The 26,499-nt window shown below is 31.4% G+C and overlaps 2 protein-coding genes across 3 annotated transcripts in view; both read right to left on the bottom strand.

The window, feature by feature from the left end:
* The window catches only part of LOC134251433 (uncharacterized), a 36,409-nt gene extending 27,537 nt beyond the window's left edge, over positions 1-8,872 (bottom strand). For both annotated transcript variants that reach the window (XM_062733839.1, XM_062733840.1), the window contains exons 1-2: positions 8,780-8,872; positions 5,793-5,821 (exon numbers count right to left, since the gene is read on the bottom strand). In XM_062733839.1, coding sequence (XP_062589823.1) covers positions 5,793-5,821; positions 8,780-8,817 — 67 coding nt within the window. In that variant the 5' untranslated portion in view covers positions 8,818-8,872. The remainder of the gene's footprint in view (positions 1-5,792; positions 5,822-8,779) is intronic.
* Positions 8,873-19,690: 10,818 nt separating this feature from the next.
* LOC134251425 (protein Spindly-B-like) lies at positions 19,691-25,423 on the bottom strand. Its single transcript, XM_062733832.1, has 2 exons — positions 24,447-25,423; positions 19,691-21,768 (listed from the first exon to the last, which is right to left on the bottom strand). Exons 1-2 carry the CDS (start codon positions 24,469-24,471, stop codon positions 20,174-20,176), a joined length of 1,620 nt encoding a protein of 539 aa, XP_062589816.1. The 5' UTR covers positions 24,472-25,423; the 3' UTR covers positions 19,691-20,173.
* Positions 25,424-26,499: the final 1,076 nt, after the last annotated feature.

Raw genomic sequence — 26,499 nt, 5'->3', positions numbered from 1 at the left:
TATTTAATCAGTGCATTAAAAAAAATAAACACACAATACTACATTCTAGAACTCTGTGTGCCTTGTAAAGAAGTAGCTATTAGACTGATTTTTACGTTTTCAGAAGACAGGTTGTCTCATTACATGTATGTGTCCATTAATTTTGATGAATAATGTGCATTTTTTAATTTGGTTCTTTACGAAAAGATGATCTTTGCCTATGTTTAGGTTTATCATTTTTGAAAAGATGGTCTTTACGTATGTTTACCTTCATCATTTATGAAAAGATGGCCTTTACTTATGTTTATCGATTGCTAGGTAACAGTTAGGACAGATAACTCTCAAAGAAACTTTGACTTTATTGAATACATCATTGTTTTATTATTTTTTGCTATACAGTCTTTTCCCCGGTAACGAATATTGACAGTTTAAATTTTTTTTTAAAAATTCAAATATTCTAGAAAAACATTATGACGGGTTTAAAAAATCTTACTAGGTAAAATACAATAAAAGTATGCATATTTACCCTTGAGTTGTGTTTTTAGTTCACCTGAGCCGAAGGCTCAAGTGAGCTTTCCTGATCACATTTTGTCCGTCGTCCGTCCGTCTGTAAACTTTTCTCATTTTCGACTTCTTGTCAAGAAGCACTGGGCCAATTTCAAACAAACTTGGTACAAAGCATTCTGAGGTAAAGAGAAGTTTAAATTGTTATAATAGAGGGCCAAGTCCCCTCACAAGGGGAGATAATCTAGAAAAGACAAAAATAGGGTGGGGTCATTAAAAAATCTTCTGAAGAACCACTGGGCATGAAAAGCTGAAACTTATGTGGAAGCATCCTGGGATAGCGTAGATTCTAAATTATTCAAACCATGACCACCGGGGATAGTGCGGGGCCGCAATAGTGAATCCAAGTTTTACATTGAAATATATAGAAAAAATCTAAAAATCTTCTTCTCAAGAACCACTGGGTCAGAAAAGCTGAAACTTATGTGGAAGCATCCTCGAGTAGTGTAGAATCTTAATTATCCAAATCAAGACCCCCAAGAGTAGGGTGTGTCACAATACGTATTATGGGGAGGGGTCTGACAAAGAACAGCATTACCAAATTTACTCGGGTGAGCGATGTGGTCCATGGGCTTTTTGTTGTAATATCTGCAAGATATTTTTTCACACTGTTAACAATTTGAAACAATGACGTAGATTTTAACGAGCGCAAGTGCAAGTCATAGAAAACGAATGTGAAAACAAATGCGTCTAAATAAAAATTTTCGATATGCTGTCGATCGAGATCAGTATTTACGATAAATATGAAAAGATAAAATATCAAATGAAACAATAATTGACTTTTGAATGGAATTTTAACATCCAAACTAACCGCATGGTATTTTCTTCGCTACAAATCATAAAATTTCAAAGAAAGAAAAATGCCATTTACGGGATGAAGAAACAAGAAAAGCTGACGTAAGTAAAAATACTATCAAAACAGTTTACAAGAAAAGAAAAGACATTCTATGAAAATAATGCCTCAGAGATGTTTGATTTAATTTTAATAAAGCATATCAATAAAGTTTCTCAAAAATTCAATATTTTTCATATTGTTCAGTTTTAGTAAAATAATCACTTATACCAACAAGAAATATAATTATGCTTTATGAATTTTATTTACTTTATAATTCGAAAGTAGGAAAATAGAGTGTGTTGTGTTTGACAGCTCTGTACCCGTACTATTCATATTTTTGGTACACTTATTTGAAAATAAAACTTAGAAATACGAAGAACAATGTATGGTTTCAATACAAATCTGGCTCTTTATTTTTCTTAAATCTAAAAGTTATGTCAGAAATTCGAATTTATCCTTTCTGAAGTATTGAAATTCCATGCAGTAAGAAAATACAAATCATTTTTCTCATATGACCTTCTCAATGCTAATTGTGACGTCACGAACTTGTGAATTGTCCCCTTTTTTCTTACACAATATATCCAACTAGAACTGTCCAATAGGGACAAATACCCCCCGCTGGGTTTTTCAGAGAAGGTGCCAATTCATAAATACTTTATGGATCTAGAGATGTTCATAATTTACTTTAAAAAATTTGCAGTGAAATATAATTGCTCATCATGTTTCTTAATGAATGAAACGGAGGTGCAACCAAATGAAACATCAATACTAATACTGTAATACATCGTAATTCCATTGTAACATTTTTTTTTCATTTAATTTTTCTTCATTACTGCATTAAAAAAATATATTGCAATTATGTGTTATGTCACTCTGCAAACTGATTGTTGAAAAAAAAAACCATTATACAAAATCAAATTAATCTTGATATATCAATTTGAAATGCATTTTGAAAATAAAGAACTGGTCATCCAGTAATGAAGTGTTTTGACAGACAATAAATTACAATTAAGAGAATAAGAGAAGGGAGATCTTTAATTCTTGTGCCTTATTCCCTGAAGATTTGATAACACACACACACTTGATAAGAGATATGCCTAAACAACTTCCAACACCAAACGCATTAATTTATCTTTAACTGGATGCATGTCCAGTCATTATTCCCAAGAGACAAATGAAATTACATTATCTTCTGTGCAATGTAAAAACTGTTTTTAACACTTGATGTTTCCTTTTTGAAAAAGTTTTTATGAGTAGTTTTAAGCTGTAGTTCACGTTTTTGTACAGATATTCTAGATTCTATGTCTCAAACCTTATACATGAGCCCAAAATGAACAAGTCAATTAAAATTTTAAAAAACCTATAAAATGCAGAAAAATTAACAAAAAGAGTTGAAAATTCCAGGTGCACAACTTCATATGGTGAATAATAATTGTACAAATTTTCAGATTAATCCTTGCAATAGTTTCTGAGAAACGGTCCAAACAAAACCCCAAAATAAAAATGAAAAAACACCTGTAAAATTCAAAATAATAATCCAATCAAGATGAAAAATATCAGGTGCACAACTTCATATGGTGAATAATATGTGTACAAATTTTCAGACAAATCCTTCCAATAGTTTCTGAGTAATGGTCCGGACAAAGTCTCGTCTACAGACAGACGGACAGACGGACAGACAGACAGACGGACATGGTGATTCCAATATACCCCCCCTAAACTTCGTTTGCGGGGGGTATAAAAATTGAAGTGGAGTCGGCTGCAGAGACTATTTTCCAAAGGAAAATCACAAAAATTAGTCATTGCGGGGCTTCTTTGCAAAACAACTTAGAATTGTACCAAATTAATGACCTCTTATTTCCAGAATGAATGGTCCACTTTCATGCCATATTCTTTAATGATTAATCCTATTCATCTACTCAACTTATCTTTAAGTCAATTTCATATTGTTCAAAGAAAATTTAATTTTTAGGGCACAATAATGCCCAAACCATACCTTCTTCTTTAACAACAACAAAGAAAAGGAAATTCAAACATAAGAGTTGTGCAATACGTTACTACAAACCGATTCGTTACCGGTAAAATGACTAAACTTTTTAGAAGTCTTTCCTAGCAGAGAAAATGACATTTCATTATTACACTTTTGAATTTAAAAAAAAATGTCAATTGTACTAGTGCAGTTAAGTTTGTTTTTTGGTGATTTTTGAGCGCAATAATATATTTCAGGGGAATAAAATGATATTCTTCTTATTTAAATTCAATGTGGGAAAATTCAGAATTCTTTAATTAATAAGTATAAATTATTTTTTAATACATACTGTATTGGTTAATACGAAAAATTTTTGAAAGCTATGCTCAAGTAACACAAATCTGTAAGCTGGGTGTCAGTCTAGTATAGGTCACTTAATTATTAATTTTAAAACAAATGTTAAACTGATTTGGGTTATATGTTGCAGTGTTAAAACCATTCCAAAAGGAGTAGTTGGACAAATTTTAGTGAATAATATAAAGTTCTTTTGTTGAAAGACACGCCCAGAACATGTAAATTAGATGTACACATGTACCTGTAATACATACCCACATAGCAAAACAAAACTAAGTCCTTAAAAGAAACGGACATGATAAAGATATGAGTATAGTGTTTATTTTAAAATACAATATACGTTGAATGCGTCAGATTTTTAGAAAGTAGATGATCACCAAATGGTCACTAATTAGTATGTTTTGAATAAGGAATTTCCCAATATACATCTGCACTGAATATTTTCAGGTCATAGATTATCTTGATATACCCCTTTAAACGATAAGATTATTCGTGTTAGAACATGTACCCCAGAGAGGCAACACACGCTTAAATATATCATTCTTGACGAAAAAGATAATGTATGCAAGTGAAGATGTTCTCCGTTGCTAATATATATACTAGAGGGTATGTAGATTTATACTTTTGGTTTCGTAAACCTTTGTATGCTATCTATTGATTAAAGCATGAGATATCCTTGTTTGACGAAAGAGAAAGTAACTTTTCAAACAAGCCAGACATCAACTCACAAACATACTATTCTACTTCGGGACTATTGTTTATATTTTTCAGACTTTGATTACAGCTAACCTGAGCCAAAGGTCCAAACGAAATTTTTCTGATAAAAAAATTATCCCTTTGACTATCGTCGCTATTGTTTCGTCATAAACGTTTCACCTTTTAGGTCCTCTTCAAGGGTGAATAAATTAGAAATCAGTATAAAATTGGAAAGGATGTTTTTCTTAAGAACCACTAAGCCAAAAAGTTTAATAATGTAAAAATCCCGATTTTTGTTTTAGAAGTCAAACCCTATGTACATGTAGCTAGGTTGGGAGCATAACAAGGAATCAAAGTAATGTTGGAAAATCACAGGCACTTGTTTCTGTAATAAATTTTTGACACATAGTATAATAATAACACAAGCTTGTGTTATTATTATACTATGGGTTAAAATTTATTCACGAAACAAGTGCCTTTGTGGAAAATATATAAAAAATTTCCTCTCAAGAACAAAAAGACCTTGAACAGAAATTTACAATTGTAATGATATGTATAATTATGAAGATAACCAGCAGAATTCAATCTCAAAAGTCCATTCAACCAATGCAAATCAAGAGCAGAGCGAACACGGACCTCAAACCATCAGAGGTTGGATCAAGTACCATGGAGGAGTGATCATCCTCTGTGGAATGCGCACACCCGTCGAGTGCTCCTTGACAGGATCGGAAAATAACAAAAAAATCATTTGACAATTTGGTGTGTGAATAATGACCTAACGTTTAGTATGAAAAACGTCAGTCAGCATATGACCTAATGACAGATTGTATTTGAAGAAGATCATTGAATCGACCATAAGAATTTATATTTTTAAACGAGACTGTTGATATTCTTGTATCATCAACTTGTTTCTTAACATATTGTCTCTCTTAACCAGCATTCCAAAATGAATGCAGATACAATCTTTTTCAAATCATGACGCATAGCGGCTAAAATTTACCTGATAATATGAAAAATTATTACTGTATATTAAAAATCATTTCAAGGTAATATTTTGAAGGACAATATGACCATAGTCAGTGATATTATACTGCAAGCATCGACAGGCAGTTAGATACATGCTTGTTAATCGTGAAGTTAAGAGTAAGCCTGCAATAGAGGATCAAAGGTTTATATATATGAGGAAAAATAGTAAGACAAAATGTTCGAAAACCCTGTATTGGTTTCAACAACACAATGTGCAAAGCATTCATGCTTCATTTTTTTAAAAAAAAATATTTAAGAATTCATTGAAAAAGTCTCTTTGTGGTTGACATTATCAAAAGTATATAAGATTATTTAAATTATAAAAAATTCAATTTTTTGCTTTTATTCATGCAGATTGAAAGTGCTTACCAATGTACAGATGAAATACACAGAACAACCTGAAATGAAGATATACAGTAAAGCAATTAAATTATTATCTGCTCCTGCAATTGTTTATTAATGTTCCTAAGAGTTGTGGCCGGAGACTTCAACCTCAGCAAACCACAGATATGAAGTTGACACAAAGCTACAAAAAATATTATTATGCACAAATTACTAGTAACACTACAATTCTGATTTTCTAAAAATTATAATTAAATCTAGCTTTTTATCCACCAGTATTCGGTGACAAAATGAAAATTATATCACGTTTATCAGTAACGATCAAGCTAGGATTTAACCTCATTATTAGTGGTAGTTAAAGTAAATTATTATAATCTAAGATGTATAATGTTACTCTGAATGAAATTGTAAAATTGAATATGCACTAATAGTATATTTATGAGTAAGCTTTGATAAGAAAAAGTATATAACCAATATGATGGACACTGTACATGTATTCAGTTTCCGTCACCCCTTCAAAAAGCTTATAAATGCCAGATTTATACATTTTGACCTTACATAACTTTTTAAAAGTAAAGTTGCCCACTTATTTTATTTTATGCACACATATATGACATACAGATAACCTCTAACAAGAGCACAACATTCATTTTTCCAGCGATGGTTGTAGTTTTTCATATCTAGTGATAAACAAGTCTTTTGCCAAAATTAATTAGCTTTGATGTCAAAATCTTGTCTTATTGTCATGACAGCAATATTATTACAAGTTTTGTTTTGTTTTCTTTGGAGAATAGGTTAAATTTTTCTTTAAACAAATAATGAATTAAAAAAATACCTATATATCTTATAACGTACAGAAAACGGATTCAAATAAAAATTGCTATAAATAATTGATTTTCATAAGGATTTATAATAAAGCCCGTTGCTAAGGAAATGGATTTCCTTGGACACCAGTACCTTAATTTGTCCAAAATATGACAAAAGGTAGAACACCAATTATATACCAAAAGCTTTCGAAAAGAAAAAAATTGAATTTCCAAAAAAAAAAAAAAGCATTTCATATTACATAACATTTCATATCACCTTTTTACACTGAAATGTGTGTCTTAATTAAAAGTCACATCTTTGAGTTTTACCTCCCCTGTTTTTGTCCAAATAAATTGCTTTACATTATCAATTAATTTACCCTTCTGCACTCACAAAATGTGATATTTTTGGCATTGAAAATTTTAACATGGAAGAAAATAATTTCAAATAGTTTAACTTTTGCTGAATTTAAGCAGATTAATCAATGTTTTCTTAATTCTTATACATTCTGAAAAGAAAAAAAAACAAAAGTGGGGTCTATGATGTAATTTTTAGATATTACTAAAAAGGCGTTAATTATGTTAATATTACACTATTTTTCCCTGGACTTTCAGAATATACTAACTATAATGAAAGAAATCATAACAAATAATTAAATAGATATATATTCTAGAACCAGCATAAAACATTTTACGGGGAAAAACAAATTAAACATGGAAAAATAAGAATCTAAACTTTAAATACCGTACATATTTCAAAAGGGAAAAATTGAACATTTTCCTTTAAAAAACTTTCCACCACAAAACATAGGTTCTAGCAGCTTAATCCTTTCTTAATGGGATTTAATCGTTATTTTTTTTTTATTTCATTGGATATTATTTCATTTGCATTGTAGAATCCAGATTTGGTGTGAAAACTTAAATGATGCAGAATTTCATAAATAAAGGTTCAGCAGACCAAAAGCTACTCAAAAGCACAGGGTCGAACCTCCTTAAGGTATGTCACTCGTGAAATTTGTTAAATAAAGGATTTATTGAGAAGTATATTTTTGATAAGTACTCATATAGAGTGACTCAAAATCGCAGAGAAAGTAAGGGGTCAGTATTCATCTTACTGATTTACGGTACAATGAAGTTGACCTTTTTGCACTTAAATTTTAACTCTTTGGTTAATTACATTTATTATATTTTATCAAATGTAACCATTGCAAAAAATATTATCTTATTTACGTAAAATATTTTGAATAATATTAATCATTGAAAAAAATCTTGCAAATTAATGCGCGTAAATTATTGTGTGACCTTTTTGCAATAAAAAGTAACATATTTTGGGGTATTGAAAAACTAAATAGGCAATAAAACATTTTCTTAATCAAGCTTTTTACGACTTAAGTGCTTATCAGTCACAAGTACTGAGTACTTTAAAATAATGAAAGAAAAAGTTGGGGTCAGTGATGTTAATTTAGAAATATTGGTAAAAATATATGATTTTCAGGCAAAAAATGGTGTTAATATTATTTTGACTTATTTGACATATCTTCATTTTTTGGCAAAGTTTGTGGAAGGAAGGTGTAAAACTTGTTCTAAAATATAAATTAAGACCTATATTAAACATTCCTAGCAATATCATAATGGAAAATATTCTCCGAGTAAAAGTATGTGAGGCTAAAAGTCCAAGATATTAAATTTAATAAATGTGCAGATTTGCAGAATTATCTGCTAAATATCCTTCCACCACAAAAAATAATCCCTCACAAGTCTTTCATCTTTGTAGCTTTTTGAGCAGTTTTTTGTTGTTGTTGTTGTTGAATGTTAAAACATTAACATTGTTGAAATCAAATATTTTTTAAAAATTTAATTTTGATAAGTAGTTTTGAAGTAAGAGGTTCTGCGTGAACTTTTCCAAAAAGCTGACGATTGACCTACCTTAAACAATCTTAAATGTAGCATTGTGTGGAGTCGATTTAAATAAATAGGTTATTTATTGTTTTCATTTATTTGAAACACGATTGGTTTAAATTTTATAATAACAGAAAAAATCTTTCATAAACCTAAAAGAATTACCTTTCTATTTTGAGCCAAATCTATACACGCCATGTTTGAAAATTTAGGTATTTTTGTAGTTTCTTTTCTTTGCCATTACAAAGATCATCTTTGTAGTGGCGAAAAAACGAATGAGGGTAATAAAATAAAAGAATTAATACGTACGTGTACCAAGAATACCTATACCACATATCAGGAATCATGTTATTATGAATTATTTGTATACTTAAAATAAACTTTCGCAAATAATCGCTTCCGAGATGATAACGTTGTATGGCACACGAAATCAGCTAAAATTCACTAAAATATAAAAAAAAAACACTAAAAAATTTGATAAATTCCCAGATTTATCGATTGTAAACTATAGTTGTAGAACCATAAAATTAGTTTACGATTAACTACATTTTTCATCCGCAAACTATACTTGTAAGCTAAAAAAACTAAAGTATAACGGTGTAAATTATAATATTTAAAGGATGACTCTTACTCGTGTTTCAGAAGACAGAAAGTACGAGGACAATGCTTCAGAAGACAGAAAGGAAATGTTATAAAGTACAATATCAGGAGTCAAAACTTTTTTATGAATAAATAAAATGACCAAGTTTCAACTCAATGTCAATATCAGACTTTAATATTTTATAATTTGAAGAAAATATTTGCAAGAACAAAAGTCAATATATGGAAATGCAGAGGAAATTCAGCAAATTTTTTATTTCTTGCTATATCAAATATTTACAAACGCTGTGTTTTTCTACTAAGCCAACTGTAAAATTGATTTGAATACCATTTTATAGTGTATACTCACGCGTAAATATACACGGAGAAACGTGCGTTAACTTGACGTCACAATAAGGCTACAGCGACGTTAGTAAATGTATAACGATATAGGACAGAGAGAAATTCAAATATTGAGTATGTTTTTGGTGCTTCCAAACATGAAAAATGTAAATATAAGGAATGTTTTTAAGTCTAGTGTGAATTATTGGTGTGTGAATCACACAGACTTGCACGTAGGCATATTTTTGAAGCGCTAACGCGCTTCATGAAATATGCCTACGTGACAAGTCTGTGTGATTCACACACCAATAACTCACACAAAACTTAAAAACATTCCTTAATTAAATAGTAATATTTCAACATCATTTTGGAAACATCATGTGTGTTAAAGATCATGAATTATTTCAAATAATGGAATGACATGAAATTAAGAAATTTAAAAATTTAAATAAAAACTCTTTCAGAAAACACGCATATACATGTATCTCAATAATTTTATCATTGTCCTCATATAATATTAGGAGTTTTTTGTTCTTATAAGTGGATTTTTTGTCATCTGAGTAAACATCATCCTTAAGTTTTTTCCCATGTTTACCCCTTTATCCCATGGATATTATTCATTGGATGAAACATATAGAGATGCTTTTTAAAAATCTTGCGTGAGATAGATTAGGTAATATAATGTATATTCCTGTTTAAAACAGTGTAAAATGTTGATAGTAATGTTTAAACATAGGATGAAAAGAATCTCTTTTGTGATTGAATATGATTTTTATCCAACGAGATGTTTTTCTTTGAGCAATGGCGAGTGAGATAAAAATCATTTTTAATCACAGTCATGGGAGATTATTTTTATCACATTATGCATAAAATTCAATGTTCTCGTACAATGGTTCTTCGAATTTCCAAAAAAGAAAATCACATCAATCGAATGTCGATCCCAAAATATTTTATGAACACTTCAATAAACATCCCCAACAGTTCTTTCTTTGTAAGACACGGTTACATTGCCATACACCCTTTACAGTCTCCTTCGTCGTCGCTTTTAAGTTGTGAATATGTGAATTGTATCTAGGGGTGAAATTAAAGACGAATTTTTTTTTGTTTTTAATTTTCCACAACATACGGATTCATGAGTAAAATATATTAAACATTTAACCGGGGAAAACCATCTATGGTTAAGATCACACAGCTGTTATGTGCACACAGTGTTAAGGACCTTTGTAATTTGAGAAAGTTTCTGTACCATGCTTTTATCTTATACGAACTGAATGCGATACTGTCTTTTAAAGAAATAAAAAAAAATGTTTTGTACATTCTGTACCATGGAATCCAATTGAATAATTATTATGCTAACTGTTAAAGAAAAAAACCCTGCTTTATCTCTTACTGTTTATATGTTATAAACTTATATTGTATACAAGATGTATGTCTTACGTTATAGTGTGAATTGAATAATTCAAGTCAATATTGTATTAAAGAATTTATGAACACTTATTCTTATTTTTTTATGTCATCGGTCCTATAACAGCACCGGGCCAGATCTGTTCCTATATCATGTAAACTGTGCAATACAGGTAAGAAAATGCTAAAACGTACTAAGGGGCAAGTGTGTCAACAAATTTAAAACAAATAAATACCGCCTATTAGCGCGGTATGATAATTAGATGCTAGGACCAACGACATTCGAAACTAAGAATTCAGTGCTTACATTTACATTCTCTAATTTTCTGTCTTAATGGTTTTTTATTTTACTAATTCTAATTATGAATTTAACGCCTTTCAGAACTCGTGTGCTAAATAGATGCAAGATCCGTTGTGATATTGGACACTGAACAGTAAAATAACTCAGTGAATGATTGAAGGGGGAAATGAAAATTAATTTTAAGATTAAGGTTTAATTGTAATATTTTTACATAAATTTATAAGTATACTTGTTTTTATTCTAACTGAGCTAAAACAATATACATTTTGGTTTTTAGAGTATAAAAAATGCATCTAGTTCCTACTGTGTATTCAACCGCGCAAGGCGACAAAGTTTTTTTATTACAGGGATTTGAGTGTCGTGGATCTCAAACGAGTTTCATAAAGAAAATTACACTAAATGTAAGTATAAAAAAATCCACAGAATTTACCTCATTATATTTTAATGAAAAATCCATTGTGACGACACAGCAGTCGGACAATGAGTGATATCGATATCCACTGGATAAAGGGTTAAAAAATGTTATTTAATAGTTAGTCGAATGTCCTATATTTCCCTTTCTGTATATAAACGTTCTCAATTCATTTTCCATAAAAAATATATACTGCTCTGCTCACAAATGATATTATTTTATGGATATTTTGGACTTGATCTGTTTGTTATTTCTTTGTTTCCCTTTCATGTTTTCAAAAATTGTAAATTGAATGTATGAACGTCAATGAAAATAAAAAAAAAATAAAATGAATTATTTAAATGTAAAATAATTTATTATTATATATTTTTTATTTTTTAAAAACAATTTAATAAGATAAATGTTTTTATGAAATTTAACGAAAGCAATATTTTTATGTTTTAGACTATTTGAAAATACATACAGACCCAGCTGTGACAAGGTTTCACGTGTATAGGGTATTGAATGCTTGGATATATGAATGCAAAATATATTTTGTAAAGAAAATTATGATAAATGTTAATATTTCAGATAAATTATGTTTAACATTTGTTAATTATGTATTTCAGTCATAAACTATTGTAATAGAAAACAGTTATTTTTACTCATAATTTACCTGTATAATGAACAGACGTGAACTATTATCTTGTGTCCGTTTATAATAGTTTTGAGCGATAAACTATGATGCAAATTTGATTTTATCATCTTCATAAATATAATTCACACTCATAAACAAATGTTTAACAGCCGATAAATGTAGTTTACATAACGATAATTTTCGATACAAAATCTCTCGGAACCAATCGAGAAAGGCGATACAAAACTTCACTGCCTATTAAAAACTTGACCAGATCACCATGTTAAAATTATAACTAACAGTGTACTTAATAAATAGTACACTGTTCTATAAAATAAAAGAGGTACAATGTGTAGAGAATTTGATCTTTTTGTTTGATTAAAACGCTCTAATCTTTCTAAATTTGTTTGTAACATGCAAATACCGGTAAATAAAGGAAACCAGATGTCGATTTTATTGCTTCATCGGTAAAATCACGGTGTGTATTTAGATTGTGGAGAGGACAGTCCAGGACATTGAACAGATCACTTCAAGGCTAGACATTTATGTTAGTTGCTTTTTGGCAATACATAGTGTTTGAACTGCAGAAGACTAAACAATGATATCTAAATAAATATTGTATTTTAAAGTTATACGCGGTATTTTCATTTCACCTATACAAAGTTTAAGGTGTGTTTCTGGTCTCATAATCATGTAATGACGTTCGCGATTTACTGAAAAATTCTTAGATCTCTGCGATAACTGTAGTAAAATAAAGCATCATTTAAAGATGTAAAAGGTATACTAACTGATTGACGTCATAACCTAGAGTTTACCTACAAAAAATTGTAGTTTTCAGTCGATAAGCCTAGTTGATGAACTGTGAAACTTCGTTTAGATAATTTTTTTTATGAAATGGCGTGCCATACTTGTAACTACTCAGGTAGGTCTAATATACGAAATATGCATGTGATACTGTCTGAATATTATTCCATTGCATGTGGAATCTTAGTTTTATAGAAAAGAGTTTTACAACTTTAAATCTAAGAGTAAAGAAATTTTACGTACAATTAGGCCTATCTCCATACATTTCATATTATACTGGAGAGAAGATAAAAAATAACAAACATGTGTTACAAACAATTGTTGAATTTTTACACAGTTGCAGGAAGTAAATTTCAACAGAGCTGCGGAATTTCCTATACCAGTTCATGACAATAATATTTCCCTGTGACGGAAATCTGATTATTAATAAAATAAAGTACTCTGTATATTTAATGCAACACGGAAATAAGGGAAGTCACTCGGATGTTTTTTTTTAATTGTTAGTGCATGCTATTTGCCGTGCTTGATCCATATTTGCCGCCTCAGCGCCGTTAGCAGACATTTAAAGCTGCGTATTAATCAAATAATTTAGTTATTCAGCAGGGTTGATTTCAGTGCAAAAGGAAGGAGATAACGAATAGCTACATATCTCATAAATTCTTTAAACAATACAAATAAACAATAAACGGACAACTATATAAAAATTCAAGAGGTGGGATCAAATGCCTATAAGGAATAAGCATCCCTTGATGATCGGTCACACGTACGTCGTGAGCGGTATGTATTGATTAAGTAGGCGGAATATTCCGTACTCAAATTTAGTTTATTAAGAAAGCCCTAACAATTGGTATGAAAATAAGTAAGTCAACCATTATACGACCCACTGATAGGTTAAAATTGCAAAAAAAGGGCATTTTATAACAAGCATATAATTTACAAAATGCTGTCTTTAAACAAGATTGTTGAACTCTTGAAATTGTATATGCTGACAAGGTCATGGTATCGACCATAAAACATAAGAAATAATGACTGCAAATGAGACTGTTGATATCCTTGTTTAAGCAACTTGTTTGTCAAAAACTTGACTCGTTTTAGAAATCGTTCATATTTAGAGCATGTTTTTTTTGTGTTGAATCAACTGAGACATATACCGCATCACTCACTATCCAGTCGCGTTCTTAAACAATTTAAAAAGTAGGCATATCGTCGTATCTATGGTTTGTTTCTTGCATTTGAGCAATCATAAAGTAACAAAAAATAATTGGTAAATAAGATCACATCCAGTAAGTAATTTATAACCGAAACAACACTAACACAGAAACATTTCTGTCAGTAGGGTATCACTTACAATTACATGTACTGTATTTTCTATAAGTACATGCAAAATCAACCGTTTTTGATGGGAAAAATTATCATATTGACTGTCTCTGAAGAAAAGAGGTTTCTCAATTTTGTAATGAGAATTCTTTTTCATTTTCACTCTTTTATTTAATTTCCATATCATTCGGAAGACGTTTCATTATTCGACCATCGGTAATTTGACTGATAGTCAAATAGCCGACTATTCTTTGACATCCCTATTTAAAATTGACATAAGGTTTTGGAGAAAAGGAGCTGTTGGGATAATTTAGAATACTAGTATCACGTGCATTGAATTAAATTTAAGTTCCTCTATAAAGAAAATTGAAAACAAAGACAATATTGTTATCTGCTTTGTCAGCTTAATTGGAGCTCTTCTGGTTTCTGACCAGTAAAGCTGAAAAATAAAATGGATTCTAAAGTAAGGGGTTGCTTCTCAATTTTTATATTTTTATCTAATAAAATAAAATTTTGATGATCGTCATAGAGAGGAGAATCCCTATGATCATTGTGACCCAAGACTGAGGTAGAATTTAAAGAAACTTGGATTTTCACTACATACATACGATGCTAGCAATTTTAACACAATTGTTTAATAAGATAGATCAGGTAAATTAAACAAAGTAGAGCACTAGAAATTTACGAGCTAACTGTTACAGTGTTATGCTGCAGATTTTTCAATAAGAAATAATAAATTCCTCTGCCTGGGAATTTTTGTATGTATGCATGTATATAATGTCTTCTTGTCTACTCTTCTTGTATACATTACATGGAAAATGTGCTTGATTAAATAAAATTTTCTCAATTTGTCAATAACTCCAAAGAATTCAATGCAAACACTGATGTGAACGTTGATCCGTGGCGATAAGAATCCACCCTATATATGTTCTAGCTCGCACATAAGGTAGAATGTGGTTATTCGCAAGAGGTAGAACAAAGGTTCTTGCATTTTAAAATTTCTTGAATTATTATTTTAAAATCATATTAATTTTAGGGTAAACCTTTTAAAATTTGGTGTATATACACATTTTTCAGAATAAGGCTATCTTCATAATAATATTTGTTTTCAGTCTGACGACTTAAATTAAAATTACTGGGTCGGTAGTTAGGTGGCAAAATCTTTTTTTCCCAGAATTTTTCAACAAATGTGTTGTCGGGATTAGAAGAATAAAAAGAAAAATATCCTAGCTGTCCTGGAATGTAAAGAAAAAGTTTTGAGTCGGGCCATTTTTAGTCAGCAACCTAGCATTTTTTTTTTTTAAAAATGGCTTAAATATGTTTCCCTGAGCTAGACATTAATTAATTAACCCTATAGAAATCTTTTAAAAGTTATCTGTATAGTTCTGAGGAAAAATTAGACAAGTGAAAATTAATTACTGTCTTTGTTCTGTTTAAACGGAAATTGACAACTATACACCCAATGAAGATTGTGAAATGTTAAATAATGACACACACATAAATATCAGTGGATTTTATCTACATATCATGTTTACTTATCAACCCTGGTGAGATATTTACAGACTTGTTTTTCCACCGTGTGTGATAAAATCGGGTAAATCATGTGCAAGTAAATACAGTTCTGTCATTACAAAAGCATGTTCTGTAGAACTTATTGAAACCCGAAACCCATTTTGTTCTTTTATATTAAAGTCTTTTATGTTACGTAAAATTTGGCATTATATTATAAGCTAATGCAGTACAAAGAATTTTCTTTAGACGACCAATCATTGTCATTGCAATAAAACACCTCTATGTACTAAATTCACCAGTTTAACCGAACATAAATTATTTTATAAAATAAAACTCAAAAACACTTTATATAGGATGAGCAAACATGCACGAGTGCAACAGACTTTAATGAAGTTTATACAATATACAAAGGAGTCTTTAGTTTGACTTCTTAAATCCATATGATTTTACAAAAGCAAAAAAAGAAATACGCACGCTAACTCTCGATTCCCGCCTACATTTTGGAACCATTTAATTTAATATAATAAACAATTTGGCTATAAAATCTTTGTTTAATACAAAGAACAGTTCAATGTTAATTGATGATTTGTCTTTATACCAGCGCTAAACAGTATATTATCTATAATTCCAGCTCTTGAAAAAAAGGGGGGTAGACGATATTTTCCATTGAAATCGGAGTTTTCAAGCATCACCATATTTTGAAATAGTCTTGGATATGACTTAATTTCCTTATATCTTTTTATATGGTTAGGCAAATAAGTAAAACATAAATATATCAATAAAATATAATGTTTCAGTTGTAAATCGCTTTGAAATTGGTGGAAAATTAGCATTTTTATCGTTTTTTGTCAAAAAACATATGTCCCCCCCCCCCCGTGTACAAACAAAAAGCTTTGGTATGAATTTGTGAAATAACATTCCATATTACCTGTAAAAAGGAATTTTTGTGACATGGGAAGGAAAAATGTTTTAAAAATATTTTCCGTTTTCCGTTGATTTCTATAGTGAAAAACACAAGTTTTACCCAAATCTTAAAGTCATCTCTCTTTGATTTCCCGAATAAGTAATGTTTTATGAAAATCCACATATTTATCTATAGAACAATATTAAAAATTCTTCGAATGTGTTAACTTTTGAAAATTGACTTGGAGGTAGGCGGGAGAACAATACTATCGTTCGCACTTCTTCAAATAAAGCGACAAGTCAACATCAAAACGAACATGTACTGTAACGTGTATGATTGGGTTCTACAAGGGATATATGTACAGTATAAAGCTTTTTGTCTTACTCTGTCTGAGTTAATGATTGGACTAATAATTGTACGGCCGCTCTATCTGAGGGAAAATCACAATTTATTTAAAATTTTTGTTATCTAGAGACGTGGACTGGGTATTGCTACTGCACCACGTTTCTACACTAGGTTCCTTTTGATAGGAAAGAACTGAGTGTCTTCTGCAGATTTACTGCACTCAGAACTTACCATCAATTTCCTAGATTACCTGCCACTGGTGCTTATTTTGTTCTTACCCTTTACTTCTCTTTGTGACTTTCTCTTTCAGTCTTCTTACTTCGGCCATATCCTTCTGAATGCCTTACTACTTTAATCTTTTCTCTTAGCTTCTGATTCCTCTGTTGGCTTCTTCTGCCAACTTTTGAATGCCTGATTTTCCTAAAGCATTGCTTTATATATATCCTTGGACTGGTCTATTCCAAGGGTAGTCAGGTCATTCCATTATTCATTATTCAAGATCTTCTCTGCGTTTATTTAAACGCCCCTTAACCATTACAGTACGAAATACATGTATCGATACTGCAAGGGGCGAATGGGGTGGGGGATTGATTGTCAATTATAAACTCAGGCATACTTTTAGTACCAACCTCGGAGTACAAATAGCAATTTGTCTTGAGAAATCTTTGTGCAAAGGGTTAAACAGTCGCATCGTTTGTGGTGATAGATTTGGTTTAATTTTGATTTTACTTTTAAAAAGACATTTCTTGGGTTTTTATGTCTCAGCATCTAATAAACATCACTTCTCTATATAAACAAATACTACGTTATCATAGTCAGCTGGAATCAATGCATATTAATCGTGTTTTCTTTTTTGTTTCACTTCTAAATTATTGAAGAGAGAGTGTTTGGTGATTTTTATATTGATCCTTAATCATTTATCATAATATTTCAACAATGAAACATTATATAAATATTGCATGTAGTTGAGTGTAACATTGAAAATTTTCACCCCAAGAAAATCATTGTCAACCGAGGCGCAGACGAGGTTGACAGTTGTTTTCGAGGATTGAAAATTTTCAATGTTACACTCTACTACATGCAATATTTATTATATTAATACTGAATGTTTTATACAAATACATATTACAGTGAACCGTTCGCGCATAAATTCTGCGCAGTCGCTATTTTGTGGAATATCACCGGTCGTCAAGCAATGTTGACTGTTGCTACGCTGAAGGACGTGGCTTCATTATTCAGCAGGTAATAGTGTTTTTAACAAATGTTTCTCGACCAACCAGATTCAACTAATTTACATGAAAGTATAATATATGGAAATAACAAACAGTATTCAAGATAAAAAATTATGAAACAACACAAAATAGGAGCAGAGCAAACACGGGCCTCCAAAACATCAGAGGTGAGATAAGGTGCCATGTAGGAATGAGCATCCCCTTTATGTGGTCACACCAGACGTGTGCTCCTTGTCATGATCGGGAAATAACTGAAAATTCGTCGTCAATTCAGTTTATAAATAATGAATAATAACTATAAAAAAACGTCAGTCAGCATTTGATTCAATGATACATGTAAATTGTTTTTGCTGACAAGGTCATTGTATCGACCATAGAACTTACGAAATGGTGACTTTAAACGAGGCTGATGATATTCTTGTTTCATCAACTTGCTCAATAATTTACCTCGTTTCAGAATTGTTCATAAGTAGAGCATGCTCTTGCGTATCGATTCATCTGAGATATATAAACTCTGTATGCAGGTGATGATGGTATATTGCTTCATAAGTAAGGAAAGTTGACGATTGTAAAGTTAGTCATTACGTTTATCACGAAACTTGGTTGTTAGATTACCATTAACGTCTTTTTCAAGTGAAATATCCTATTATGAACCACATGTGACAGACTCTGTGGTATCTTTTGTCTCAAGCTCACCGGGATTACATATTGAACTTTTCATCCGTTCTGAAAAGTGTTGAGATTCTTTTTATAATTATATATTTGACCCATCATCTGATATAATACGTTTACAGTATTCAGCAGAATCCATAAAGTTGTCGAAATGATATCGCCTTATTTGGAAGATCTATGCTTCATTGAATTTGATTCTTTAAATGTATGTAATAAAAAAATGTCTTTCTTGTTAAGTAGAATCACGTCACCAGTATAAACGTGTCCAGCAGGACTAGGATAGCAGGCAATAGGAGAACCTTTACATGTACAGGAGGATAAGGGTTCAATATTCGATATGTAAGCACTGTAGAAAACTCTTGAAATAATAATGCTTGGGAACAATGGAATGTTGGTAATGAATACAAGTTGTGGATTTGAAATATGACTCATTGCAAAACATGACACATTTCCGATTAAGAATATTACTTAAATCAAAGGTAACATTGACTTTGTCCAACTTTAAGTAGTTTTTTTTATTTTTTTTATTTTTAGAATTCTTGTCTTTTGCTTTTAAACTTAGCAGTAAAAAAGCAGGATTCATAATCATAGAATCCAGCTAATATTTGATGATGAACAATTACAAACCAGACTTGAAAAGTTTACATTTTTATTTTTTCCTTAAAGGTACTTATGATTCATATTCTGTAGAAAAGAATAAATCTCATTCTTATCCATTCATTGTTAAATTCTACACACCTATAGATTAAGAAAATTTTCTTAAAATATAGGATAAACTGATGAATATATACATTGAAAGACAATAATAACCACAAATATAATGATGAAATAATAAAGTCTTACAGATAACAAAATATTATGCATTCTTTTCCGGATATAATTATTAAAAGTATTACATTTACAAACATGTAACTAAAAAGATGTATGAAATCGACATCATACTAGTATGTACTGGTATCTTGTGTAACAATGCCAAAAGTACATAGAAAAATAGAATAATGAGAACATCTTTCCATTAGTAAACATCTAGAGCCACCTCAAATGATCAATAAAAGAGAAATTCTCGTTATATAGCTTATAAACTTATCATTCCGAGTTCAGAGAGAGAGAGAGAGAGAGAGAGAGAGAGAGAGAGAGAGAGAGAGAGAGAGAGAGAGAGAGAGAGAGAGAGAGTTCGAGTTCACAAATATATGTATTTATAATAGTTGTGTAAAGTTAACATTATTTTCTTCAACTTGGAGTGACATATATATCAGGTAAATACTAGGGGAAGAATGTTTTTGATTTTTCCCTTGGACTCTGGGCTCTGGGTGAAGTTAGATTTAAGTCAATTAATGTGGGGGTTACACTGTGAGGAGTATCAAAAGAAACAGAGCTTCGTCTGCGCCAGGCAGAGAATGGGGTTGGTGGCTGAGTCATGCGGGAACGAAGCAGATGCACGGGAGTTGGGGGTTTCTTTTTCACAAAACAAGGCTGGGACTTGGAAACCTCGTTCACCATGCTATCGGATCGTCGCCTTGTTTTATCCATTTCCGCTCTGGGTGATGTCAGAACGATATTGTCATTGTTGTCCTTTAAACCATTTGTCGAAGAAGGGTTTAGGGATCCCTTTGGCGGTGTAAAAAACATTTGGGTTTTCTCACAGGCCTCAATACGTTGAACGAGACGGAAACATTTGTTTGCTATTTCTGTAGCTTTGAAAGCTTCTGCTTGCTTTTTGACTGCCATAACGTCTTGTTTGATAGCCAGTACATCTTTAGATATAATAGCAGGCACCTGAGCTGATAAATCATTAACTACGGTCTCCATGTTTGCCCGTCTGTTCTGAAGGCTTTCATCTATCTCTATTAGTAGCTTTTCGACAATAGTCGTACCATGAAGAACTACTTTGTCTTTGAGCTGAGAAAGGTTTGAGATATCTTGTGCAATTTTGGCAAGATCATGACCCAACACTCTCGCTTGATTACGATACATTTGTACTTTTTCTTCGAGAAGTCGGACCCTCCCTTCCAAGTGCTTTTGGTGAATGTTCAGTAGCTCAACACGCAATGCCAACGAATCTGTTCGACCATTTTCGGGCTTATGTTCTTTCTCCTCTTGTAGCATTTTCAGTTCATTTTCAAGATCACGCACCTTTTGTTTTTCTATATTCAGATTGTGTCTAGCAATCGCAAGACTGTCACATTTTACAGCCAGTTCCTTTGCCTGTCGCGTTATCTCAGTGCGACAGCTTTCAAAGTCTTCCTTGAGCTTAGCTAACAACTTGCTCTTTTCAGAGAATTCTTTTGATAAGTTTTCATTCACCATGTGAAGCCTTTGGATTTCTCTATCTCTGTTGTCCACGTTCATTTTACACCGAATTACATCCTGTTTCAATTTTTCATTGTCGATAATCAATTTCTCAGCAGCCTCCACCTTCGCCGCAATTCTCTCTAAATCAGAAATATTAATCCGCGCGTCTTGGAGTTCCTTGTCTAATAAATTACGTTCGCGGGTAATGACTTCTATTTCATGAGTAAGAGAGAGAATTTCAGTTTTCAGTCTTTCCATGTCTGTATGAAGAATAGTTTGTTCCCTCTCCAATCTTTCCTCTCGGCGTTTATGGACTGTTGCTAAATTCGTATCAGTAGATTTGTACTGTTGCATCAACTCGTTTTTCAATTCTACTTCCTTCTGTAGTTTTGCTATTGTTTCTTCCATTTGTAGCGTTTTCATGTCGAAGTTTGTCTTCAAAGTTTTGATATTAAATAGCAGATCGCTGTGTTCCGCAACTAGTCGGTTGTCAAGGTAACTACGTAAGGCCCGCATTTCTTCCTTCGTCAGCTTTGATGCCAGTCTCTTATGTTCCCGAAAAAGGGCTGAAAATAACAAACAAAAAAGTTTATTATGTACGAGTTCTAATATACACTCAGTTAAAAAAGGGTAATTGTAGCATTTAAAATGGGTAATTGTAGCATTTAAAATTTAGACGAAATGAGGGAAAAAACTTCAAATAAAAATATAACTCCTTTTTTCTAGCAACGCCCTATGAGATAGATCTTATAGGGTTTTAAACATTTTTTTGAAATAACAACGTTTACATGCCATTAAAAAATGTCTAAATTTAGTAACTATATAAATCTAATTATTGGGTAATGATGAAAAGGGTTCGTGTAGCTTCAAAAGAAGGGATGCTTTCACAACACTCATCTGTCAGCAGGATGGAGAGTGAGGTTATGTAAGCATGTTTTTTGTGATGTTAAATTTTAAAACAGTGTCCGAGACCATAAAGCTTTGACGAGCTCAATTTTGAGCGATCTCGATCTCACTTTTTCAAAAGGAAAAACAGTGTCCGGGACTATAAAGCTTTCACGAGCTCAATTTTGATCTCGGTCTCACTTTTACAGAGGGAAAAACGGTGCCTATGACCATTAAGCTTTGACGAGCACAATTTTGATCTCAGTCTCACTTTAACAGAAGGGAAAACGATTCCCAGGACTATAAAGCTTTGACGAGCTCAATTTTGATCTTCGTCTTACGTTTACAAAAAGAATGTATTGTTGAAAAGTGAGACTGAGATCAAAAGTGAGTTCACTTTAGTTTTATGAACCCGGATCCTGGAGATACATAAATGAGTATGTTCTTTTGTCAAAAATTTAAATTTAGGGATTCGAATTCGTTCCTCCACCCACGATAAGAATGCATCACAGTCTTGCAATATTTTTGTATTAAATATCTGGATCATTGATAAGAAATGCATTGGTCTTGTTCTATTTACATAAATGCATGTCTTTTTAAACTGAGACGCTTTTACTTAAATGAATTTAAATAGCATAACTCTTACCCAGTAATAAAATCGTGATGTGACATGCTCGTCTTTATAGCCGGGATGTATGGTTTACATGTATTATGTCATCAAGTCATAAAATAAATTTATTATGATGAACGGGATTAGGCAAATTTATACAAATTTACCAGGAAGAGCATTTATGAATATCTTTAAAGGCTTTTAATGAAATCATGTAAATCGGGTCCTGTTCCACATTTGAATACATGTGCTATGAAATGTGGATCCTCTGTGAAATATATGTAAAACTTAGAAAAATCAGTCTAGCATGTTTACTCTGTGATCAGCCTTTTTGATTCCACGAATAATAACACCTTGCAAAGATTTCTCTTTTATTGACAAAATTCTACAAGTTCAGATTAACCTTTTGTTCGGGACACAAGAATATTTAATTGGAGCTTCGGTTGCATTGATAATTCAATTATTAAAAAAGTATGACTGGAGATTTTGAAAAGTTCCCTAACCTGATAAAATGTGTCTTTTTGGAATCCTGACATAATCAAAGGGTATTAGATTTATTGATTTTATTCAGTACTGAATAGATTTCTTTTTTACATTTAGACGATGACACTGAGTCGTTGGACAATGCAGAATAAATCTGATTCACCAAGGCATAAACATGGATATTCAACTAAAATATATAGAGCCTGAATCAACACATTTTTTTTCAATAGTTAACTTATTTATAAAAAATATATATGAATTGAAAAAAGAAAGAAAGAAAATCGATTAAAATGCTTTTAAATGTTGAAGAAAAAACTCATTTGTATACATATCTTACAGCCAAAAAGATGAGTTATAAATAAGCCATTATAAATCAGAGAAGCTTTTCTTTACATGACAATTTAGCTCCCAGTTATCAATCTGCTATAGGTCCCCACGCTACTGAAGAACAGCTGATCTCTTACTCTGAAAGACTAATCTATCGATTTTGTTTTGTTTCATGAGAAATAAATTGTAGCAAATGTTTCCATAGAAACACATAATGAGGAACTTTATTTCTAGGTTTCTGAGTTGATTGCAGTGGTTTCTTAAACAAAATTTGCAATACAAATCCTATGAGAAACATTTGAATTTTAAATAAGTATCATGGCGATTATCCGTAAAATTAATTTATTATAAATCTATACCTCCGGGAAATCTGCTAGACAAATACACGGGAACTGCTGTACTGTGGTCTTTATATTATATAGAACCACGCTCTTTAGCTAACAGAGTTAAAGGTTTCCACGGGCTAAATTCACTTATCATGATTAATACTGATTTAATGATATACAATTTTCATCAAACGTCTCATCAAGCTTTTATTCATTTGAGACTGAAGCGCAATGAGTACTATCACAATATCGAAGATTGTTAGATTCTGTCTAAGGGCTATTCTCATCTCCAAGGTAAAGCCGAAGCATAAAATATTAAAAATAACTACCACTTATTAAAGAGCAACAAACTATATCCTCTTTTTTTTTATTGATACAAGGCTGTCATAAAAATATTGATAGATATCAATTTATTTAAGTTATCAATTAATAATTTTTGAAGAGTACTTTTCTATATAGTTATAAATCTTATCATCTTAAAACAAAATTCAGAGAGAGAGAGAGAGAGAGAGAGACAGAGAGAGAGAGAGAGAGAGAGTTTTAAAAAGTTAAATAAAAATATATAAAAAAAATCATCAAAAGTTATACATGAATCTTTATTTTTTAAAGTTACCTTCGATTCCGTGTAACCCCGCCATGTCTCTCCTTTTGGTATGACACACCGTCGTTTTCAAAGTAAAATCCTTATCTACCCCATGGCCGTAATATACATCCGTTTATGGAGGTGTTAATTTTCATCTACACAATGTCCACAGTCAATTGTCTATCAATTATCACCCCAGATCATATAACACTCGGTTAAATTGTCCCCAATCCTTACTTTGTGATACGGTCTTGCATTTCCACTATCGCCAAATGGTCCGTATCACAGGAAAATTCAATCGCGCTATCAAATGCAACTCTTTTAAATCAAGTCTTGAGTTTTGTATCTATTGCCAGATATTGATGGGGGCAATAAATATCCTCCGTATGAACGATATACGAGATTATCGCTATTATATACTTTTTCTTCCAGTGGGGAAAGCAAACATCTTAGACAATTCAACTTATCGTTTGTATGTAAAAAACGAACAATCCTAACTCCTCTCCAGGCTTTTTATTGAATACGCCGCCAGAAAAAGGAACTTCCTACTCCATAAAAGTAAAACATCCAATACGAAATTTAAAAAAAAAAAATAAATACCCTATTCAGTAAATACTGAGATTTTCACCCCATATCAAAGATATAAGATCGAGAATCCCCTGTATATCCCGTTTAGATTTTATTTAGCTTATTGATTCCAGTATTGTGCGCGGGTTTTCTCTTCCTTCGTAAAAATACCATTACTCATTGCATATAAAATAATCTGAACATGGTCCGATTGCTTTTTCAATCCATCGGCACACAAAAGAATTTCCAAGCGATGTAACTCACCGCCAGGCTGTGGGATATATTGAATGTTGAAATGTAAGAAGTGAACGTTAGCACAGAGGAAAAGGAACACAGGGGTCTTCTTATAGAACGCAATATTGAATTTAAGACCTGGTGGGGTACAGGGATGGGGAGAATTGAGAAGACATTTAATCGGAGCTTTTAAATGCGGATGAATGCATATCAATATTACTCGACATTTTAAACGATGGCCAAAACAATGTTTCTTTATGCACTCTGTTTCTTTCACCAGCTTTCAATTGGTTTTGAATTATTAATTCAGATTTATTTCTTCATGTGCAATCATGAATATGATTTTTGTAAATAAATTCTATAAAATCTGTCGCTTTGATTTTTGTGTGTGTGGTACGAAAGATCTTAAAAAGAGTTTTTTATCTCTCTTTTAATACTGTATGTTTTATGACATGATTTTCGCTGCATTAATGTAAAGATCCTTTTACACGTAATAAAAATACAGAAGTGTCATTTTAAAATTTTTTCAATGCACGAAAAACATCCTTGAACAAACAAATCTTTTTAATATTTTAATGGTTTTTAAAATGTTCATTTATTAAATCCTTGTTTACATACATTTTCTACTGTAACAATTTCATAAACTGTTTGAAAGGTTGTTAGGGTCCCTAACTATGACGCCCATTAATAAATAAAGGGACAAATCTGGGATTCAGTCTCATTCAAAATAAAATCAATTCAATCCGCATTTCAAACATTACCAGACTTGAAATGAGATATTTTTAATGTTAGATTTATTTCATTTCAATAGATTTATTTCATTTCAATAAGATAAAATTTAGTGGAAAACTGTACAGGTTACCAGCGCTCTTTATCCGCTGTTTTCATATCGACTGTAGACAGACACCTGTATGAAGTCACACACATGGAATTCTTCTCGGGAGGACCAGTCGGTCTTATTAAATAAATGCATGATTAGAATGTAACGATTATAATTGATGAAATACTTAATCACAACGAACGTTGCTAAGTCAGATATTGGAAACATTTGCCTCGGCTTATTATTGAATTGCAATGTTTCTGCGGCATTCCAAATCATCTTCACGCGATTTAATCTCTTGTTTCAACGTAGATTTCAATTAAATTCTTTATTAAATTCCTACAAGCTTTTTTAACATACCATTTTCTTTCTTTTTTATCGAATTTGTTCCCGATTTGATCCGTTTAAATTCATGAATTATTTCACATAATTCTACGAACTTTGGTATCTAAAGAATGGTTC

Source organism: Saccostrea cucullata, unplaced genomic scaffold (assembly GCF_032062105.1).
Source record: "Saccostrea cucullata isolate Sc308-1 unplaced genomic scaffold, CSIRO_AGI_Scuc_v1 ctg65, whole genome shotgun sequence".
Lineage (NCBI taxonomy): Eukaryota > Metazoa > Mollusca > Bivalvia > Ostreida > Ostreidae > Saccostrea > Saccostrea cuccullata.
This window is presented reverse-complemented; position numbering and strand designations above follow the sequence as displayed.